Source organism: Elephantulus edwardii, unplaced genomic scaffold, assembly GCF_000299155.1.
Source record: "Elephantulus edwardii isolate Elephantulus edwardi_28Jun2011 unplaced genomic scaffold, EleEdw1.0 scaffold00034, whole genome shotgun sequence".
Taxonomy (NCBI): domain Eukaryota; kingdom Metazoa; phylum Chordata; class Mammalia; order Macroscelidea; family Macroscelididae; genus Elephantulus; species Elephantulus edwardii.
This window is the reverse complement of record NW_006399784.1, coordinates 18,734,119-18,752,620: the sequence shown is the minus strand read 5'-3', so window position 1 is coordinate 18,752,620 and position 18,502 is coordinate 18,734,119. Positions and strand designations below refer to the sequence as shown.

At 38.8% G+C, this 18,502-nt stretch overlaps 1 protein-coding gene across 4 annotated transcripts in view; it reads left to right on the top strand.

Moving 5' to 3' along the window:
* ARFIP1 (ADP-ribosylation factor interacting protein 1) overlaps nucleotides 1-18,502 on the top strand; it is a 186,634-nt gene that overhangs the window by 42,835 nt on the left and 125,297 nt on the right. For 2 of the 4 annotated variants that reach the window (XM_006884465.1, XM_006884468.1), the window contains exon 2: nucleotides 4,956-5,057. In XM_006884465.1, the coding sequence (XP_006884527.1) occupies nucleotides 4,965-5,057 (93 nt within the window). In that variant the 5' untranslated portion in view covers nucleotides 4,956-4,964. Of the gene's footprint in view, nucleotides 1-4,955; nucleotides 5,058-18,502 lie in introns of those variants that run through there. The other 2 variants (XM_006884467.1, XM_006884466.1) reach the window with 1 other exon arrangement.

Below are 18,502 nucleotides of genomic sequence, written 5' to 3'. Positions count from 1 at the left end.
AATTAAAAATAAGATTATTAAAAAACAGCTAGAACATAGTTAGGGAACTGCCGGAAGTTCAATCAAGATTTAAAAGAGGCTGTGCCACCAGGGATATCATTGCTGATGTCAGAAGGATCCTAGCTGAAAGTAAAGAATACCAGAAGAATGTCTGCTTTATTGACTATGCAAAGCCATTTAACTTTGTAGATCATAGTAAGTTATAGCTAACATTGAGAAGAATGGGAATTCTAGAGCACTTAATTGTGTTCATGCAACATCTTTACCTAGACCAAGAGGCTGCTGTGTGGACAGAACAGGTAACACTACATGGTTTACAATTAAGAGGGGAGTGAGTCAGGGTTCAGTCTATATGCTGAACAAATTATTCAAGAAGCTAGATCCTTTGAAGAAGATTATGTCATCAAAATAGGAGGGAGACTCAAAAATAACCTGAGTTATGCAGATGCTAGAACCTTTCTTGCTGAAGGTGAGGAGGACTTGAAGCACTTGTTGCAGAAGTTCAAAGAATACAGCCTTCAATATGAATTTCCTCTCAATGTCAAGAAAACAAAAATTCCTATCACTGGACCGACAGGCAACATCAAGATGGATGGAGAAAAGATTGAAACTGTCAACAACTTTATCTTACTTTAATTTACAATTAGCACACTTGGTATATGCAGTCAGGAATTCAGGAGATGTATTGCAATGGGAAAGGCTGGAATTAGGGACCTCTCAAAATTATTGAGGAGTAATGATTTCATTTTGAGGACTAAGGTGTGTCTGATTAAGACCATGGGCTTTCCAATCACTTGCTAGGCATCTGGGAGCTGGACAATGAATAAGGATGACAGAAAAAGACTTGTTGCCTTTAAGCTCTGGTATTGGAGAAGAGTACTGAACATCCCATGGACTGTTAAAAGAACAAACAAATATATACAGCCAGAGCGCTCCTTGGAGGCAAAGATGATAAAGCTTTGCCTTACATACTTTGGGCATGTTGGTTAGGAGGGGCTATTTCTTGAAAAGTGACATGATGCTCAAAAAGTCAGAGGGTCAGCAAAGTACAAGACCCTCAACCAAGATTGACACATTGACTGCCACAGTGGACTCCAGTATGTCAGGAAGTATAAGGGTGGCACAGGTTGGAAGAGGGTTCACATCTCTTGTTCATAAGGTTGGTATGAGTTGCTCTCAACTCAACAGCACCTAACAGTAACAACATGTGAGAGATAAGGGTTTGATTTCTAGCCAGTACACCTTATATACAGCGATTACCCATTTGCCAGTAGATACTCATGTATTGCTGTGATGGTAAAGAATCTTCAAATACTCATGGAGAAGACATCCGACCAAACAACATTATATTCTGTTGTACATGAGGTTACCATGGTTTCATGGCAGCTGACAACAAGAAAGATGTGGTAGTTCTGTGGTAGGCTTCTCACTTTCTGAGTAGGAGACCTGGGCTTAATTTCCAGCCAACACATCTTTACACAATCTTCTGTCTGTCATTGGAGCTTCCAGACTATGATGGACTAGGAAGAAAAGCCTAGCAATCTGCTTCTGAAAGTCAGCCAGTGGAAACCTTATGGGTCACAGTGATAATTATGATTCTAGTCCACAACCATGGGAAAGAAGACTCAGGACATGGCCACTTTCTCATGTCATTATGTGGTGGACCCCAGTGTCTTGAGGGCTGATTTGCCAGTAGCTAGCAATAGTAATACCACTCCATAACTAAACATTTTTTTTTTAGTTTTATTATTTTGTGTGTGTGTACCGTCAGATCTGACTGGTACAGGAGGAGATTGTTCCTCCTTCTCCAGCAAAGCATCTGGTATAACTAAACATTTTAAAAAGAAAGTCATACATATGTTTATTAATACAGAAGGCAAATTGAAACACTACGAGATTTATGAATATAATAGAATTGCTTTATGGTTTGTAGGCAAACAAAAATTTGAATAATTTCATTTCACACAGAAAGCACTTGTACTTTTTTGTTCCGAACAAAATCTGCATCTGTTAATATGCATAACTTAGCCCACTATGCACTGAAACTTACATTGTCTGGTGCTACAACTTAACAGTTGAATATTTGTTATTCTTTTTTCATACTGTTTAATTTATACACTGCTCTCTGGGATTGACTGAAATTAAGAATTTATTTAAATTTGAATACAATATAAATAATTTATAGTAAAACAAAATACCTACTATATATGTGGCTCCTGAACTGGAACATTTTCATAGTATTTTTAATGAATTTTCAATTAATTTTTTTTTAAGAAATCAGATTTAAGAAACAACTATAAAATTTTAAAGGAGCTCTGTTAGCCAAGGGAATCCTGTTGGCTTGGTGGGTGAACTAAGGAGTTGAACTGTCAACCCAGAGTTACACAATTTGTATTCACTAGTTGTACCATGTGATTTAATTCCTCTGAAGACCCACTGGAGGGTCAGCTATGAATTGACTTGAACTTGACAATATATAACAATTGGTAGCCTAGTAGTAAGAAGTTGTGCTGCCAATCCGAAGGTAGTCGGTTTTGAATCCACCAGTTGCTCTGTGGGAGAGACAGTCTTCTCCTATGTGATTTATAGTGTCTGAAAATCTACTGGAGGGTTAGCTATGAGTTCATTCTGAGTTGACAGCACAAAGCAATAACAAAAAACCCCCTTTTAAGCCTGTTGCACCATTTATTTTTGTTTGAGCTGTGGTAAAACAGACTGAAAAACAGTTATTCAATGTTTTTATACTTCATACCTAAGGAGCTCTGGTAGCCTTGTGGATAGGGAGTTGTGCTCCTAACCTTAAGGCATTCAGTTTTAATCTGCCAGGCGCTCCTTGGAAGAAAGGTGGGAAATCTCTTCCTGAGTAATTAAAAGCTTCTAACACCTACTGGAGGGTCAGCTAAGAGTCAGTTCTGGTTCAGTGGCATACAGTAACAACTTAGTTGAATTAACAATCATGCTTGGATTCCGTAATATTTTTTCCATTTGTACATAGTACTCCATCATAGCACTGTTTCATTACCCCTTAGGACCTACAACATGCAACTCATTTCTAATCAAGACATCTGAGTTGCATGAATTTTAAAAAGCCAGATATTTTTTTATTAGTATGATTTTCATAATATTTGTACTTGATAAATTTCACACCTCAAGTTGCCATAATCAGGGATGCTTTAGGCAGAATATTAAATGATCCAGGAAGTTATTAAAAGAAGATGGAAAGAATATACTGAGACACTGTATCAAAAGGAATTGGCAGACAGAGAAGCATTTAATGAAACAACATAGAGCAAGAGCCTATGGTGATAAAGGAAGAAGTTCAAGCTGCTTTGAAGGAAATAGCAAAAAATAAGGCCCCAGGAATAAATGGTATACCAACTGACATATTTCAGCTAACAGATGCTGCCCTGGAAGTGCTCACCAAGTTGTGCCAAGAAATCTGGAGAACAACCACTTGGCCAACTGACTGGAAGAGATCTATATTTGTTCCCATTCCAAAGAAAGGTGACCCAACAGAGTGTGGAGACTATAGAACAATATCGTTGATTTCACATGCAAGCAAGATTCTGCTGAAGATTATCCAAAAACTACTGGAACAGCACATCAGCAGAGAACTACCAGAAGTCCAGGCTGGGTCATGGTACTAGGGATATTGTAGCTAATGTTAGCTGGATCTTGACTGAAAGCAGGTAGTACCAGAGGAATGTCTATCTGTGCTTCGTTGATTATGCAAAGGCTTTTGACTGTGTGGACCATACATAACAAACTGTGGCTGACTCTGAGAAGAATGGGAATCCCGGAATACTTGATCGTGCTAATGCGAAACCTATACTTGGACCAGGAGGCAGTTGTCAGAACAGAGCAAGGAAACACTGCATGGTTCAAAATTGGTTAGGGCATACGCCAGGTATATATTCTGTCTCTATACCTTTTCAACCTGTATGCAGAACAGATCAACCGGGAGGCTGGGCTCTATGAGGAGAAATGCGGCATCAGGATTGGTGGAAGATCTGTCAACAATCTGCATTATGCAGATGGCACAACCTTGCTTGCTGAAACTAAGGAGGACCTGAAGTGCTTGCTGCTGAGGGTCAAGGACTGCAGCCTCCAATATGGATTGAGGTTCAATGTCAAGAAGACGAAGATTCTCACCACTGGACCAATTGGCAGCGTCAGGATGGATGGTGAAGAGATTGAGATTGTTCACAGCTTTAGTCTGCTTGGCTCCACAATCAACACTCTTAGCATCAGCAGCCAGGAAATTAAATTAAATGAAAAGACATATTGCTATGGGAAAGTCTGCTGTTAGAGACCTCTCTAAAGTACTGAAGAGCAAAAGAGTCTCTCTGGAAACTAAGGTGCATCTGATACAGGTCATGGTCTTTGCAATCACTTGTTATGGGTCAGAGTTGAACAATGACTAGGGAAGATAGAAGGAGAATTGATGCCTTTGAACTTTGGTGTTGGAGAAGAGTATTGAGGGTACCATGGACTTCTAAGGAAACAAATAGATTCATCTTGGAGAGGGTTGAACTGGGCTGCTCCTTGGAGGCAAGGATTCTGAGGCTTAGTCTGACATACTTTGGTCATGTTGTAATGAGAGCCTGGCCCTTGGAGAAGGACATCATGCTTGGGAGGGTGGAGGGACAGCGCAGGAGGGGAAGGTCCTCTGTGAGGTGGATTGATTCGGTGACTGGGATAATCGGGGTGGGTATGTCAGAGGCAGTGAGATTGGCACAGAACAGAACAGAGTTTAGGGCTGTTGTACTACTCATAGGTCGCTGTGAGTCGCAAGCGACTTGATGGCATATAACAACAACAATAAGTTGAAACTAAGGTATATTAAAAATGGGACTTTTAATTATTCTCAGCTCAGCATGAATAGGACTTGAATGTTTATATTTGGTAATTTGTAATTATTTATGGGCTTATTTTTTAAATTTTTTATTTTATAGTGGTGTACCATGGCTCAGGAATCACCTAAAAATTCAGCAGCAGAAATTCCAGTGACTAGTAATGGAGAGCTTGATGAATCTCATGAACATGGTTTTAATAAGGTAAGAATATCTTTTCATTCTCTTTCCTTAAATTTTGAGGCGAAAGTACCTCTACATATTTTCTGACATTGCCTAAATTTGTCAAGAAACTAATAAGCCAGCTGTGTGACTGATTTATAAAGATTAAGGTCTCAGGGAGTAAAAAATTAGATGTTGGTGTTATTGTCCATAGTTCTTTTATTGTGGTCAGATAAAGAATGTGTCTGATGGCTTTTACATGTTGTTAAGTATTGTAAAAAGAGCTAGGGCAGTGTGGGGACAGCCAAATCTGACCTCTGCTAACTCCATAAGGGGGAACTGTCCCATCAGTAACCTCCACAGTATAAAACTAGTTCCTATAAGGTTAGACATGGTCCCCCATGCTCCGACACCTACTTCTAGTAATTTCATCAGCAATCTTAACTGCTCTGTTGGGTCCAAAATCCATTACAATAACTAAACAGGCTATATTAATTAAATTAAATTAGCAGGCTATATATAACCCATGTTAGTGGCAGGATACAATCCATCAGTCCTGACAGCTTCTTGAGTATGATTGCAGGCCCTTTGACTTTCAACCTCACAGCTTAGGTCAGTGTTAAGTTCATCGCTTCTTCCCTCAGTTCTCCAGCAGGCTTAGGTGTTAAAGACCTGTTGTTGGTTCTGTGAGGCAGCTGTCCTAAATCAGCCCTCAACATTTAAGATGTCTTTCCTCAGTCCTCTAGTGAGCTTGGGTTTAAGGGCTCTGTCTTTGGTTCTTTGAGGCAGCAGTCCCAAGTCTGTTCTTCCTTCAGCCATCCAGCAAGCAAAACCACTCTGGCTCTGTTTCAGTCTGGAGCCTTTTGCTCTGAGTCCATCTCACTCCATCAACATTAAGATATCTCTGGCACAGGAACCTTTGGCTTCACATGTGCTGCTTTCTCTGCTTCTTTCCATGTGCCCCATGAGGTTCTCAATTTTTGCCACTGAATTTGCTCAGTTTAATAGACTAGCCAGTCCCCTTGTGGATAGGCTAACATACGCTGTAGGGAAAAAATAGCTCATGCTACTGTTGTTGATATAGGGAGGCTACCTGACCACAGGGCAGCTGCATTGAGTTTACTTGCTTGTAGGCCAAACAGAATTGAGGCAGCTAGCTAAATGGTCTAGGGAGGTTATTTGAATCAACAGAAAACTAAAGCAACAGACCCACTACAGCACTACTGCCTCTGACTTCTAGTGACTCTGTGTACAACAGGGCAAAACCCTACCTGACCCTGTGCCATCCTTACAGTCTCTGCTGCAATAAACATCCTTTTTCAGTGGCATTTGATACATGTATACACTTTTAAATAACTTGAAAAATAATTTCAATATTCTTTAAAAAGTAGCAGTTGAAAGGTGTTTGAATTATTATTCAGTTTAGTAGAACTTTTTAAAGAAAACTCTTTATTGTTTATGAGTAAAATTCTTTAACAGAGGTTGTTGATGTATTTTTAAAATGTCATTGAATTTTTGGTTTTTGTTGTTTTTTCAGAAGACTCACCAGTCTTTTGAAAAACATTTGAGACTTGCTTATTTTTAAGGACATTTTCTTAGATGGTGGTACAGCCCACCCTTTGTCTCTGTAGATAAAACCATGATGATTTGCTTTTATGAAGATTGTTGCTGTTTAGTGCAGTCTAGTTGGTTCCAAATCAGAATGACCCTCTGTACAATAGACTGAATATTGCCTGGTCCGGAACCATCCTCACTATTTCTGTTTTGCTTGAGCCCATTGTTGTAGACTGTGTCAGTCCACCTCATTGAGGGTCTTCCTCTTCGTGTCGGCTCCTCTGCTTTACCAAGCATGATATCCTTTTCCAAGGACTGGTCTCTCTGACAACATGCCCAAAGGACATGAGATGAAGTCTGGCTGTCCTTGTTTCTAAAGACCATCTACTTGGACTCCTTCCAAGATACATGTATTCGTTTTTCTGGTAATCCATGGCATATTTAGCACTCTTCGTCAGCCTCATAATTTAAAGGCATCAGTTCTTCATTCATCCTGATTCTTGTCCAGCTTTCACATGCTAGTCCAGCTTTTCACATTGTAATCTAGAAAACCCTGTGGGCTTTCCAGAGTGTCATATGGGTTTGCTTGAGGCGGCATTCTGATGGGGCACGTGGTTTTCTTAGAGTTGGAATGCACTAGATGGCATCTAACAACAGCAACTTTGTTTTTAAAGCATCCATACCAAACAAGGGAACACTGATTAGTTTAAAATCAAGAAAGGTGCACATCAGGGCTGTATCCTTTCTTCATACCTATTCATTTTGTATACTGAGAAAATAATTTGAGAAACTAGGTTTTATGAATAAGAATGTCACATCAATATTGGAGAAAGACTCATCAATACCCTGAATTATGCAGATACTACAACCTTGATTGCTTAGAATGAGGGCCTGGAGTTCCTACTGCAGAAGATTAAGGACTGGAGCCTGCCTTATGAGTTTCATCTTAACATCAAGAAGAAAAGAAATCTCCACCACTGGACCAATAAACAACATCGTGATAAATGGAGAAAAGATAAAAGTTGTCAATGATTTCATCTTATTAGGATCCACAAGGAGTAAACACCCTTGGTACCAACAGTCAGGAGACCTACTGCATTGGGCATGTCTGCTGTCGGGGACCTCTGTAGAGCCCTGCAGAGCAATGATGTCACTTTAAAGACCAAAATGCACCTGATTCAAGCTGTGGTAACTTAGTCATTTGCTTTGCATCGGATATCTAGATAATAAGGATAATAGAAGAATTGATTCTTTTTGAGTTTTGATATTGGAGGAGAATAGTGAATATGCCATGGACAGCTGAAAGAACAAACACAATGTCTTTGAGAAAGTACAGCCAGAGTGCTTCTTACAGGCAAGGGTCACAAAGTTTTGTCTTACATACTTAGAGCATGTTGTTAGGAGGGCTATTCCTTGGAAAAGGACATTATGTGTGCAAACTTGAGGAGTCAGCAGAAGAGAAGATAAACTGGCACAATGACAGCGGTAGGCTGAAGTGTATCAGAGATTATAAGGATGGCGTAGGATGGGACTGGGTGCAGATCTGTTATTCATAAGATCACTGTTAGTCATACTCAATTCAACAGCACCTAAAAAACAATAACATGGACCAATAGGGGTAGCATTGGTAGCCTAAGTAGACTTGCACTGCCAACCCAAAGGCAGGTGGTTTGAATTGACCAGCTGCTCCACAGAAGAAAATTGGGCAGTGTCTTCCTGTGTGATATGCAGCCTCTGAAAACCCACTGCATAGTGAACTGTGAATTAGTTTCAATTCAAGGGCACATCACAAAAATTTCTAGAATGGGTCAACAGGGAACTCTGGTGGCATAGTCTGTAGGTAGTTGTACTGCTAACCCACAGGTGACACCTGTCTAATGATTTGAATCCATCAGCAGATCTAAGGGAGAAAGATGAACAGTCGACTCCTGTGTAATTTACACAGTCCCCAAAGTCCAGTGGAGAGTCAGCTGTGATTCAGTTCTAACTAAATGGCAGTGAGTTTGAGTTGGTGTTTTTGATGGGTCAGTATAAATCCATGGGTGGAACAAAAAGTTAGTGATCATGTGCTAACTTAAAGCATGGCTATTTGGATCAACCCACTGGCTCCACAGAAGAAAGGCCTAGGAATTTGCTTTCATAACGAATATAGCCAAGAAAATCCCTATGAAATAGTTTTACTGGGTAACACATGGGATCTCCATGAGTCAGAATTGATGTGATGACAGTGAGTTTGTGGAGTTGTTTGGTTTTTGTTTGTCTGTTTGTTTTATGGCCTAGATGAAAGAATTTGGCTTCATGTGGGATACCCAAGGTTTGCTTCCTAGCCAGAGGACCCTAGTGTTTCCTAGCCAGAGGACCCTAGTGTATAGTCACGATTATGGAGGCTTATGTGTTGCTTTGATGTTAAACAGACTTCAAAGGTTCCAGAGTAAAACAGACCGGGATGAAAGGCGTGGTGGTATACTTCCAAAAGTCAGCAAATGAAAACCTTATGGATCACAATGATCTAAGCTGCAACCAGTTGATTATGGGGATGGCAAAGGACCATGCAGTTTTTGTTTTGTTGTGTGTGAGTGGCTCTAAAGTAAGAATCCTACTTGAAAGCATGTCCAATGGCCAATATAGAGTGATTCATGAAACAATCTATCTTAATTACTTTAGTAATTTCAGTATGTGAATAAGTATTAGCTCAAACCTTAATACTTCTAGCCTTGTTTTTCTTTTTCAAGACTGCCTTGTCCCTCAGTTGCAAATCTCAAACCTTTAAGTGGCTTTGGAGTTTTTGCTGACTTTTCTCTTAATATCTTTTTAAATTTTAATTGCCTTTAGAATAGAAATATCCTATTACAGATTTTATCAGAATAAAATGAAATAGACCAGAACATATCACAGTCTGGATTCTTAATTTAGTGAAATTTAGTGAATTTAGTGAAATTTGTTGCTTTGTAAGGTTGGGTATTTGTTGGTTAATGTTAAATTTTTTTAATTGGCAATTTTCATACAATATTATTTTGTTTTATACTGAAAGGTACAGAAGGAAAAAGGAAATTTTTATCTTGGAGATCACCTTTATTGGATACAAACATTATTCATGGGAAAAGCTCCTTAGAAGCAGTAATCCAATTCAACCATTGTACCACTTCACCTCCCTATATAATCGAACTTAATTCTTTTGGTTCCCATTCTGACTAAAATATCATGACAGTCATATATGTTTAATGTTCTTTAATAAAAATAAAAATTGGCTTTGTGTTCCTTTTGTTATGAGTGAAATCATTACATCTTTTCTCACTTATCAACTGTCTCATTATCTGACATTCACATTTATAAGTAGTGAAAAATGAATCTATTTTGTTAGGTATAAACATCACTTACCTAACAATAACAAACCCTAGGTAAAAACCAAGAGTTAATACTGGCTTTGATAGTTAAGGTTATATGTTAATTTGTTGGAGTATAGTTCTCAGTGATTTGGCAATTATGTAATGATGTTATTTGGTAGATATGTAATGATGTGTTGTTGTTGTTAGGTACCATCGACTTGAGTAGAGCTCATAGCGACCCTAAGAACATAAGATCTGAACCCAGTTCTGTGCTGCACCATCCTCACCCTTCCTCCCACACAAGAGACCATTGAAGCAGTCACCTTATCAAACCACTTGGTTGAAGGCCTTCCTCTCCTTCGCCAACCCTCCACCCTGCCCGACATCATATCCTTCTCCAAAGAATAGCACCTCCTAGCAACATATCCAAAGTATGTGGGGTGAAACTTCATCAGTCTTGCTTCCAAAGAGCACCCTATCCAAGACATATCTGTTCATTCTCTTGGCCATCCATGGAATGTTCAGTGCTCTTCTGCAACACCACAGCTCAAAGGCATCAGTTCTTTTTCTGTCATACTTATTCCTTGTCCAGGTCTAAGATGCATAGTAAGTGATCAGAAAGAGTATGGCTTTAATTAGACACACCTTGTTAAACTGACATCACTATTCCTCAATACTTTGGAAAAATCCCTAACTGCAGATTTTCCCAGTGCAGTGCATCTTGCATCTCTTTGTTTCCTGGCTGCTGGTACCAAGGGTGTTAATTGTGGATCAAGCAAGGTGAATGAAGCTGTTGACAATTTCAGTCTCCTCCATCCATCATAACATTGCCTTTTGTTCCAGTGGTAAGAATTTTTGTTTTCTAGACATTGAGATGCAATCCATACTGAAGGCTACATTCTTTGATCTTCTGCAACAAGTACTTCATTCAAGTCCTCCTCACTTTCAGCAAGTAAGATTGTGTCATCTGCATAATACAGGATATTGATGAGGCTCCATCCAATCCTGATGCCACATTCCTCATCATAGAGTCCAGCTTCTGGGAGATCATGCTCTATTTTGTAATTTGATATAGTCATCCTCCATTTTTGCATAACACTGATTTTCACATAAAAGGGTAGTCTTTTTAAAAAAGTTAGTCTTTGGAAGCTAGATATGCTTCAAAAAATCCTTTTACTCTTGAAAAAATTATACTGACACTCATTTGTTGTGAGGTGCAGTCAGGTAGACTATGATTCAAAGCAATTCCATGAAGAACAGATTTAAACCTTATTCTGTCCTGATAGGCTCGAGCCCATCGTTGTAGTCAATGTGTGGGTCCATCTCACCGAGGACCTGCCTTTCTTTCACTGACCCTCTACTTTCCCAATCTGATGTCTTTTTCTAAGGACTCTTGGAAACATGCCTGAAGTACATAAAATGAAGTCTCACCATTGTTGCCCATAAGGAGCACTCTGGCTGTACTTTCTCTAAGACAGATTTGTTGGTACTTCTGGCAGCCCATGGAATATTTAGTATACTCCCCAACACCACAGTTCAAAGGCATCAGTTCTTCTGTCATTGTTTTCATTGTCCAACTTTCAGATGTATTGGGAACAATTGAAAATACATTGACTTAGAGCAAATAAATGCACCTTAATCTTTAAACTTACATTATTGCCCTTTAGCACTTTGGAAAGATCTTTAACAGCAAGTGTTTTCAATGCACTCTATCTTTTGATTTATCAGCTACTGTTACCATGGATACTCCTTTTGAATACAAGTAAAATTAAAATGTTGGCAACTTCAGTCTTCATCTGTTTTCTCCATCTATCAGGATGTTGCCAATGATGAGAATGTTTGTTTTCTTAATGTTGAGATACAATCTAAATTAAGGGTTATAGGCTTTGATCTTCTGTTGTAATTGCTTCAAGTCCTCTTCACATTATGCAAGCAAGGTGGTGTCATCTGCTTAACACAGTTTGTTGATGAACCTTCCTCCAATCCTGATAACATATTTTTCTTTATACAGTCCAATTTCTCAAATGTCCTTAAAAAAAAACAAAACTTTTGTCCTTCAGTATTTGGGTTTTGAATTTATTGTCCAGATTTGTCAGCCTGAGAATTGTTGAACATAGTCTTCCGTTTTGGTTTTCTAACTTCAGCTCTCTGCACATTTCCTTACAATACTATGCCATAGCATAGTCAATAAAACACAAGTAATGCACTCTGGTATTCTCTGATCTAACCTGGATCCATCTGACATCAGCAGTGATACCTTTCATTCTAAAGCCTCTTCTAAATCTAGCTAAATGTCTGGCAGTTCTTTACTGAAGTATTGTTTCAGCCATTTTTTAAATAACCTTCAGAAAGATTTTTTTTGTATGTGTTGTATATTGTTCTATAATGTATACATTTTGTTCTTCACTTACGGGAACAAATATGGATCTCTTCCCGTCAGTTGACCAGTTAGTTGCCTTCCAAATATCTTGGTATAGACTAAACTGAGCATCCAGGACTGCATCTGTTTGATGAAACTGGTCACTTTGTATTCTATCATTTCTTGGGGCTTTATTTTTACCCCAAGATTGATTTTACTAATGCTTCTGTGCAGCTTGAACTTCTTTCATTATCATTGATTCTTGACCATTTGCTGCTTCCTAAAATGGTTCTGTATCTGCTAATTCTTTTTGGTACAGTAACTATTCCTTCCATCTTCCTTTAATGCTTAGTGCATCATTCAAGATTTTGTCCTTAAAAAAAAACAAAACTTTTGTCCTTCAGTATTTGGGTTTTGAATTTATTGTCCAGATTTGTCAGCCTGAGAATTGTTGAACATAGTCTTCCGTTTTGGTTTTCTAACTTCAGCTCTCTGCACATTTCCTTACAATACTTTGCTTTGTCTTCTTTAGTTGTTCTTTGAAATTTTCCATTCAACTCTCTTACTTCAGCATTTACTTTGCCTTCTTTTCATCCAGGTTTCATAGTCTTCTGAACTCTGTTTTGGTCTTTTCTTTCTTCTGTGTCTTTTTAATAATGACCTTTTGCTTCTTTCATAGATGATATCCTTGCTGTCACTCTACAACTTGTCTAGTCTTTGGTCATTAGTGTTTTATGTGTCAAATATATTCTTGAGATGGCTTTAAAATTCAGTTGGAATAGACAGAAAGTCATATTTTGCTTCTCATAGACTTGTTTTAATTTCCTTCACCTTTAATTGGACTTGTATGTAAGTAGTTGATGGTCTGTTGTAGTTAGTCTGTGGCCTACTTTTGACTGCTGTTACTGAGATTCCCCCCACCTTTTTCCTACTGATGTAGTCAATATGATTACATCATTTAATGTCCATGTGTATAGTTACCATTTATGTGGGTTTTGAGTTTTGGCAATGAATAAATCATTGTACAAAATTCTACCATGTGATCCTGAGCCTCATTTCTGTCACTGAGTCTGTATTTTCCAACTACTAGTCTTTCATCCTGTCACTCACAACATTGTTATTCAAGAAGGACCTAAAAATGAATTTTTAAACAATGAAAGCAACTTTATTTTTCTTCACCTTTTCATCTCCAACATAGTAGATCATATGATCATCTAATTCAAAATATCCCATTCCAGTCCATGTCGTGTCACCAATACCTAGTATGTCAATGTATATGTGTTCTTCTATGCATTTCTTTTTAAACAATATCCAATTTTCTTGTATTCATGGTTCTCACATTCCCATGTTCCAATCACTGGTATCTGCTTGCCACTGTTTCTCCTCCTTTGTGTTTACATACTTGAGGGCTGAGCCTCAGCTGCCATTCCTGCTAGTCTTAAGTGTGCTCTACATTGTACATTTAGTTTGCTTAGCTTCACAGTCAACACTTTTGGTACCAGCAGCCAGGAAATTAAAAGACAAATTACATTGGGAAAAATCTGCTGTCAGATACCTCTCCAAAGTACTAAGGAGCAACGATATCAATCTGGAGACCAAGGTGTGCCTGATTCAGGCCATAGTCTTTTGCAGTTATTTGTTATCCATCAGAAAGCTGCACAATGACTAGGGATGATAGAAGGAGAACTGATGCCTTTGAACTGTCGTGCTGGAGAAGAGTATTGAATATACCATGGACTGCTAGAAGAAAAAACAGGTTTGTTCCGTAGAGGTTGAAACCAGGCTGGTCCTTGGAGGCAAGGATTCTGAGTCTTTGTCTGACATATTTTGGACATGTTGCAAGGAGGGACCAGTCCTTAGCGAGGGACGTCATGTTTGGGAGGATGGAGGGACAGCGCAGGAAAGGAAGACCCTTGATGAGATGGATTGATTCAGTGACTCGGATAATGGGGATAGATGTGTCAGAGACAGTGAGGTTGGCAAAGGATAGATCAGGGTTTAGGTCTGTTGAACATAGGGTTGCTATGAGTCACAGGCAACTCAATGGCACACAACAACAACAGTAGTCTTCTAAGACCATACTTTCCAACTACCATTCTTTACTTCTTTTTAATTTTTGCACACTAGTCACCAATAATTATTAATACATCTTGATTGCATATTCGATCAATTTCAGACTGCAAAAGTTGGTAGAAAGCTTCCTTCTCTTTGGCTTTAGTCATTGGTGCATACATTTGAATAATAGTCATGTTTACAGGCCTTCCTTATTATGTGTATGCATAATATCCTATCACACACAACATTGTACTTTAGGATAGGTCTTGAAATTATCATTTTCACAATGAATGCAGCACCATTCTTCCTCAGTTTCCCATTCCTGGCATAATAGATCATGTTGTTGTTAAGTACCATTGAGTCGCAGGTGACTCATAGCGACCCTATAAAGGAGAATCCTCAACACTTGGGTGTCTTTCATCCTCTCTCCAGGTTCGTAGGGTTTCCAGAGGCAAGCTATTACAGAAGTGGAAGCCACTTCTCCTTCCAAGCTTGCTTTAATCGGGGAGCTCCACCCCACTTTCTGTCCACATTGGGTAACCAACCATTAACACATTTGACACAGACCCCCAGTTCATCTGGCAAGTCCGCTGTGCCAACCTCCTCGTGGGGCCAGAAAACCAGCGCACGTGCCCGGAGCCCTCAAACCTACCATGCCTCAAGAAGCCAGAGTCCAGATTCAGCTGACATTAAATATCCCAAGACCCTAGGCGGGGCTTGCTTGACCTTTCAGTGTTTTACCAGCTCAGCAAGCCCAAATGCTGGCAAACTCCTTGCCCCAGGCCCTCAGTTCATCTGGCAAGTCTGCTCTGCCAACCCCCTCGTGGGGCCAGAAAACCACCACAAGTGTCCGGAGCCCTCCTAATAAATCATAGTAATTCCAAAAGTACTGTGTTTTCAACTTTTTGTATTCCAGTCACTAATTATTATTAATGCATCTTAGTTTCCTGCTCAGTCAATTTCAGACTGCAGAAGTTGGTCATCTTGGTATGTGCCATCCAGCTCATAGCTTATCTACTCTTGAAGTCATCCCACAACTTGTCTGGTCTCCAGTCAGTTCTATACAAAATTTAAAGTGGTAGCTCATTAAGTTGTTATAACTTAATTGACCAGCTGGGGTCACTGTGGTACAGGTAATGAAAGTGAAAGTTTCTGATTGTTCTCATTGTAGATATTTGATTTCTCTTTGTCCTAAGAGAGACCCTGGCTAAACTCACATTCAACATTCACATTTATGGAGAGCTATAATGGAATAACTCATCCTAGAAATCTCCTAGTTATTATAGCCTTTGTCGCACATTCATTATGTTACTGTTTCTAGGTTTATTAATTTTTTGTTGTTAACATAAAAACAGCAGCCAACTGAGAGAGTTTTGTGTAATGATCTTTTATTTCTGTTTTCTTATAGCATAAATATTTATCCTGTAAATACTTCTTGCTTTTTAAATGCACATCTCATAAAACTCATTGCTGTCAAGTCAGAACTGAGAGAGAGCTGAGAAACCCTCCAGTAGGTTTTCAGAGTCTGTAGATCATATAGGAGGAGATTGCCTATCTTTCTCCTACAAATCAGCTGCTGGATTTGAACCATCTTCCTTTGGATTGGCAGCACAGTTTCTTACCCGTTAGGCCACCAGAGCCCCTTAATCATTAGTTAATACAAATTATTATTTGATTTGTACACGATATACTATTAATAGATCCTGTTAGAATGTTGTTTAAAATATGATACTAGAAATTCAAAATAGATTCAATTAATAAAAGAGAGAAAGCAAATATTAGTTTTATATATTTGAAACTTATGCAACTTTAGAGAAATTATCTAATTAAACATAGCTAAAGTGAAACTTTTTTAAAATTAAATTTTATTAGTTTTAATGAACATTTACAGAGATTTTGGGTTTTCATTCATTCATTGTTGCACTAACTTTTTTTTAAGAAGGCCCAAAACAAATAAACACCTGTAATCTAGGTTTTTATCTACCAGTTAAGCCTTCCTCTAGAAAAAAATGTGCATATACACAGAAGTACCAAATTTTGTATCTGATTTTAGGTTGGTTAGGACTTCTTGAGACCTACTTATCAAACACTAGGTTGCCCAGGTCTTTAAAACCTCTGATCTGGCACGACAACAAGATAAAGGTCAATAATCCGATAGAAAAATGGGCACAGGATATGAATAGACACTTCACCAAAGAAGACATTCAGATGGCCAACAAGTACATGAAGAAATGTTAAAAATCCCTAGCTCTAAGAGAGATGCAAATCAAAACAGCTATGAGACATAACCTCACCCCAGTCAGAATAGCAAAATTTAACAGAACAGCAAGCAACAAATGCTGGCGAGGTTGTGGAGAAACTAGAACCCTTATTCACTGTTGATTGGAGTGTAAAATGGTGTAACCACGGTGGAAGGTGGTATGGCACTTTCTCAAAAAATTGCAAATAGAGATACCATTTGACCCAGCAATTCCACTACTGGGAATATACCCCAAAGAGACCATAACTGACATCCAAGCCGATACGTGCACACCCATGTTTATTGTGGCTTTGTTCACAATAGGAAGGAGTTGGAAGCAACCTAAGTGCCCATCAACAAACGAATGGCTAGAGAAGCTGTTCACACAATGAAATACTATGCTGCATTGAAAAACAAGGAACTCATGCAATATTATTTAAAATGGGTGACCGTGAAGGACATTATGCTGAGTGAAGTATCTCAGTCACAAAAGGACAAATACTGTATGGTGCCACTGTTGTAATACAGGACTGACATCGGTGTTGGGGGGAGAAAGATGGGTTCAATAATGTATACCGCATTGAAACAGATAAGGGAGAAAACTTTAAAAGGGATATGTGATTAGGTATTTTTGTCATGACAGGAGTCCAGAGCGAAGGCTGCATAGTGGAGTGGACCTGGGAGAGGGTTTGTAAAACAATGAAAGAATTTTTCTTTTACTTTTCCAAGAGGGTAGTGTACTAGGGGGGAGGGTTGGGAGGGGAGAAAAGTGCAACAATGAATGAATGGAAACCCAGAGTCTCTGTAAATTTTCATTGAAATTAATAATAATTTTTTTTTAAAAACTCTGATCTGCAAATATTGAGCTAAATCATAAAATACTCATTCAGGAACAATATCTTAGAGATTTCCAAGCCTCATTACTTTATTTTACATCTAAGACACAGGGCCTTGGGGTTGTGATTATTACTTGTGCTGAAGTCGCTCAGCTCATGGCAGCATCTTTATGAGCGTTGATTTTGGTATTTATGAGCACTGTGTTTGCATTCATTGTGTCCACCCATCTTATTCAGGGTTTTCCTAATTATCTTTGACCTTCCATTTACCAAACATGAAATGTTCTTGAGAGATCAGTCTTCTCTTGATGACACTTCCAAAGGAAGTCAAAGTTTTGCTATTGTTGTTGTAAATCTTAGAGATTTTATTAGTAAATTGTCAAAAGTAGATTTACCAGTCTTTCTTCATAATCTGTTTTAGTCCAAAAGCTTCACTGAAACTAATCTACCTGCTGGTATTTGAAATAAAAGTTGTTGTGTTGTGTGTCTTCAAGTTGGAACTGACCCATACCTGACCCTCCCATGGGTTTATAGAGGCAGTAAATTGCACAGGAGGAGATTGCCCATCCTTCTCTTGTGGAGCCACTGGTGGATTCAGATGGACTCATGTGCCTTTGGGATTACAGCACAGTTTCTTACCATTGTCTTCCAGAGATCCCTTGAAATAGAAGTTGTTTTTATTAGATGCCATCAAGTTGCCTATGATTCTTAGTGACCCCCATGTACAACAGCTCTGAAGCCTGCCCTATCCTGAGTCAGTCTCACTGACCCCAACACACCTATGTCCATTATCCTAGTGATTGTATCGATCCATCCCATCTGGGGTCTTCATCTGCTCTGTCCCTATACTCTTCTGAGCATGATGTCCTTCTCCAAAGACTGGTCCCTCCTGGCCACATGCCCAAAGTATGTAATATGAAGCTTCAAAATCCTAGCCTCCAAAGAGAAACTTGGTTTCACCCTCTCCAAGGTAGACTCTTTGTTTTCTTGAGATCCAAAATAGCAGATATTAAATAGGTGTACCAAAGCTTATGTAATTTGCCTATGTTGTTATTGTTGTTATGTGCCGTCGAGTCATTTATGACTCATAGCGACCCTATGCACAACAGCCCTAAACC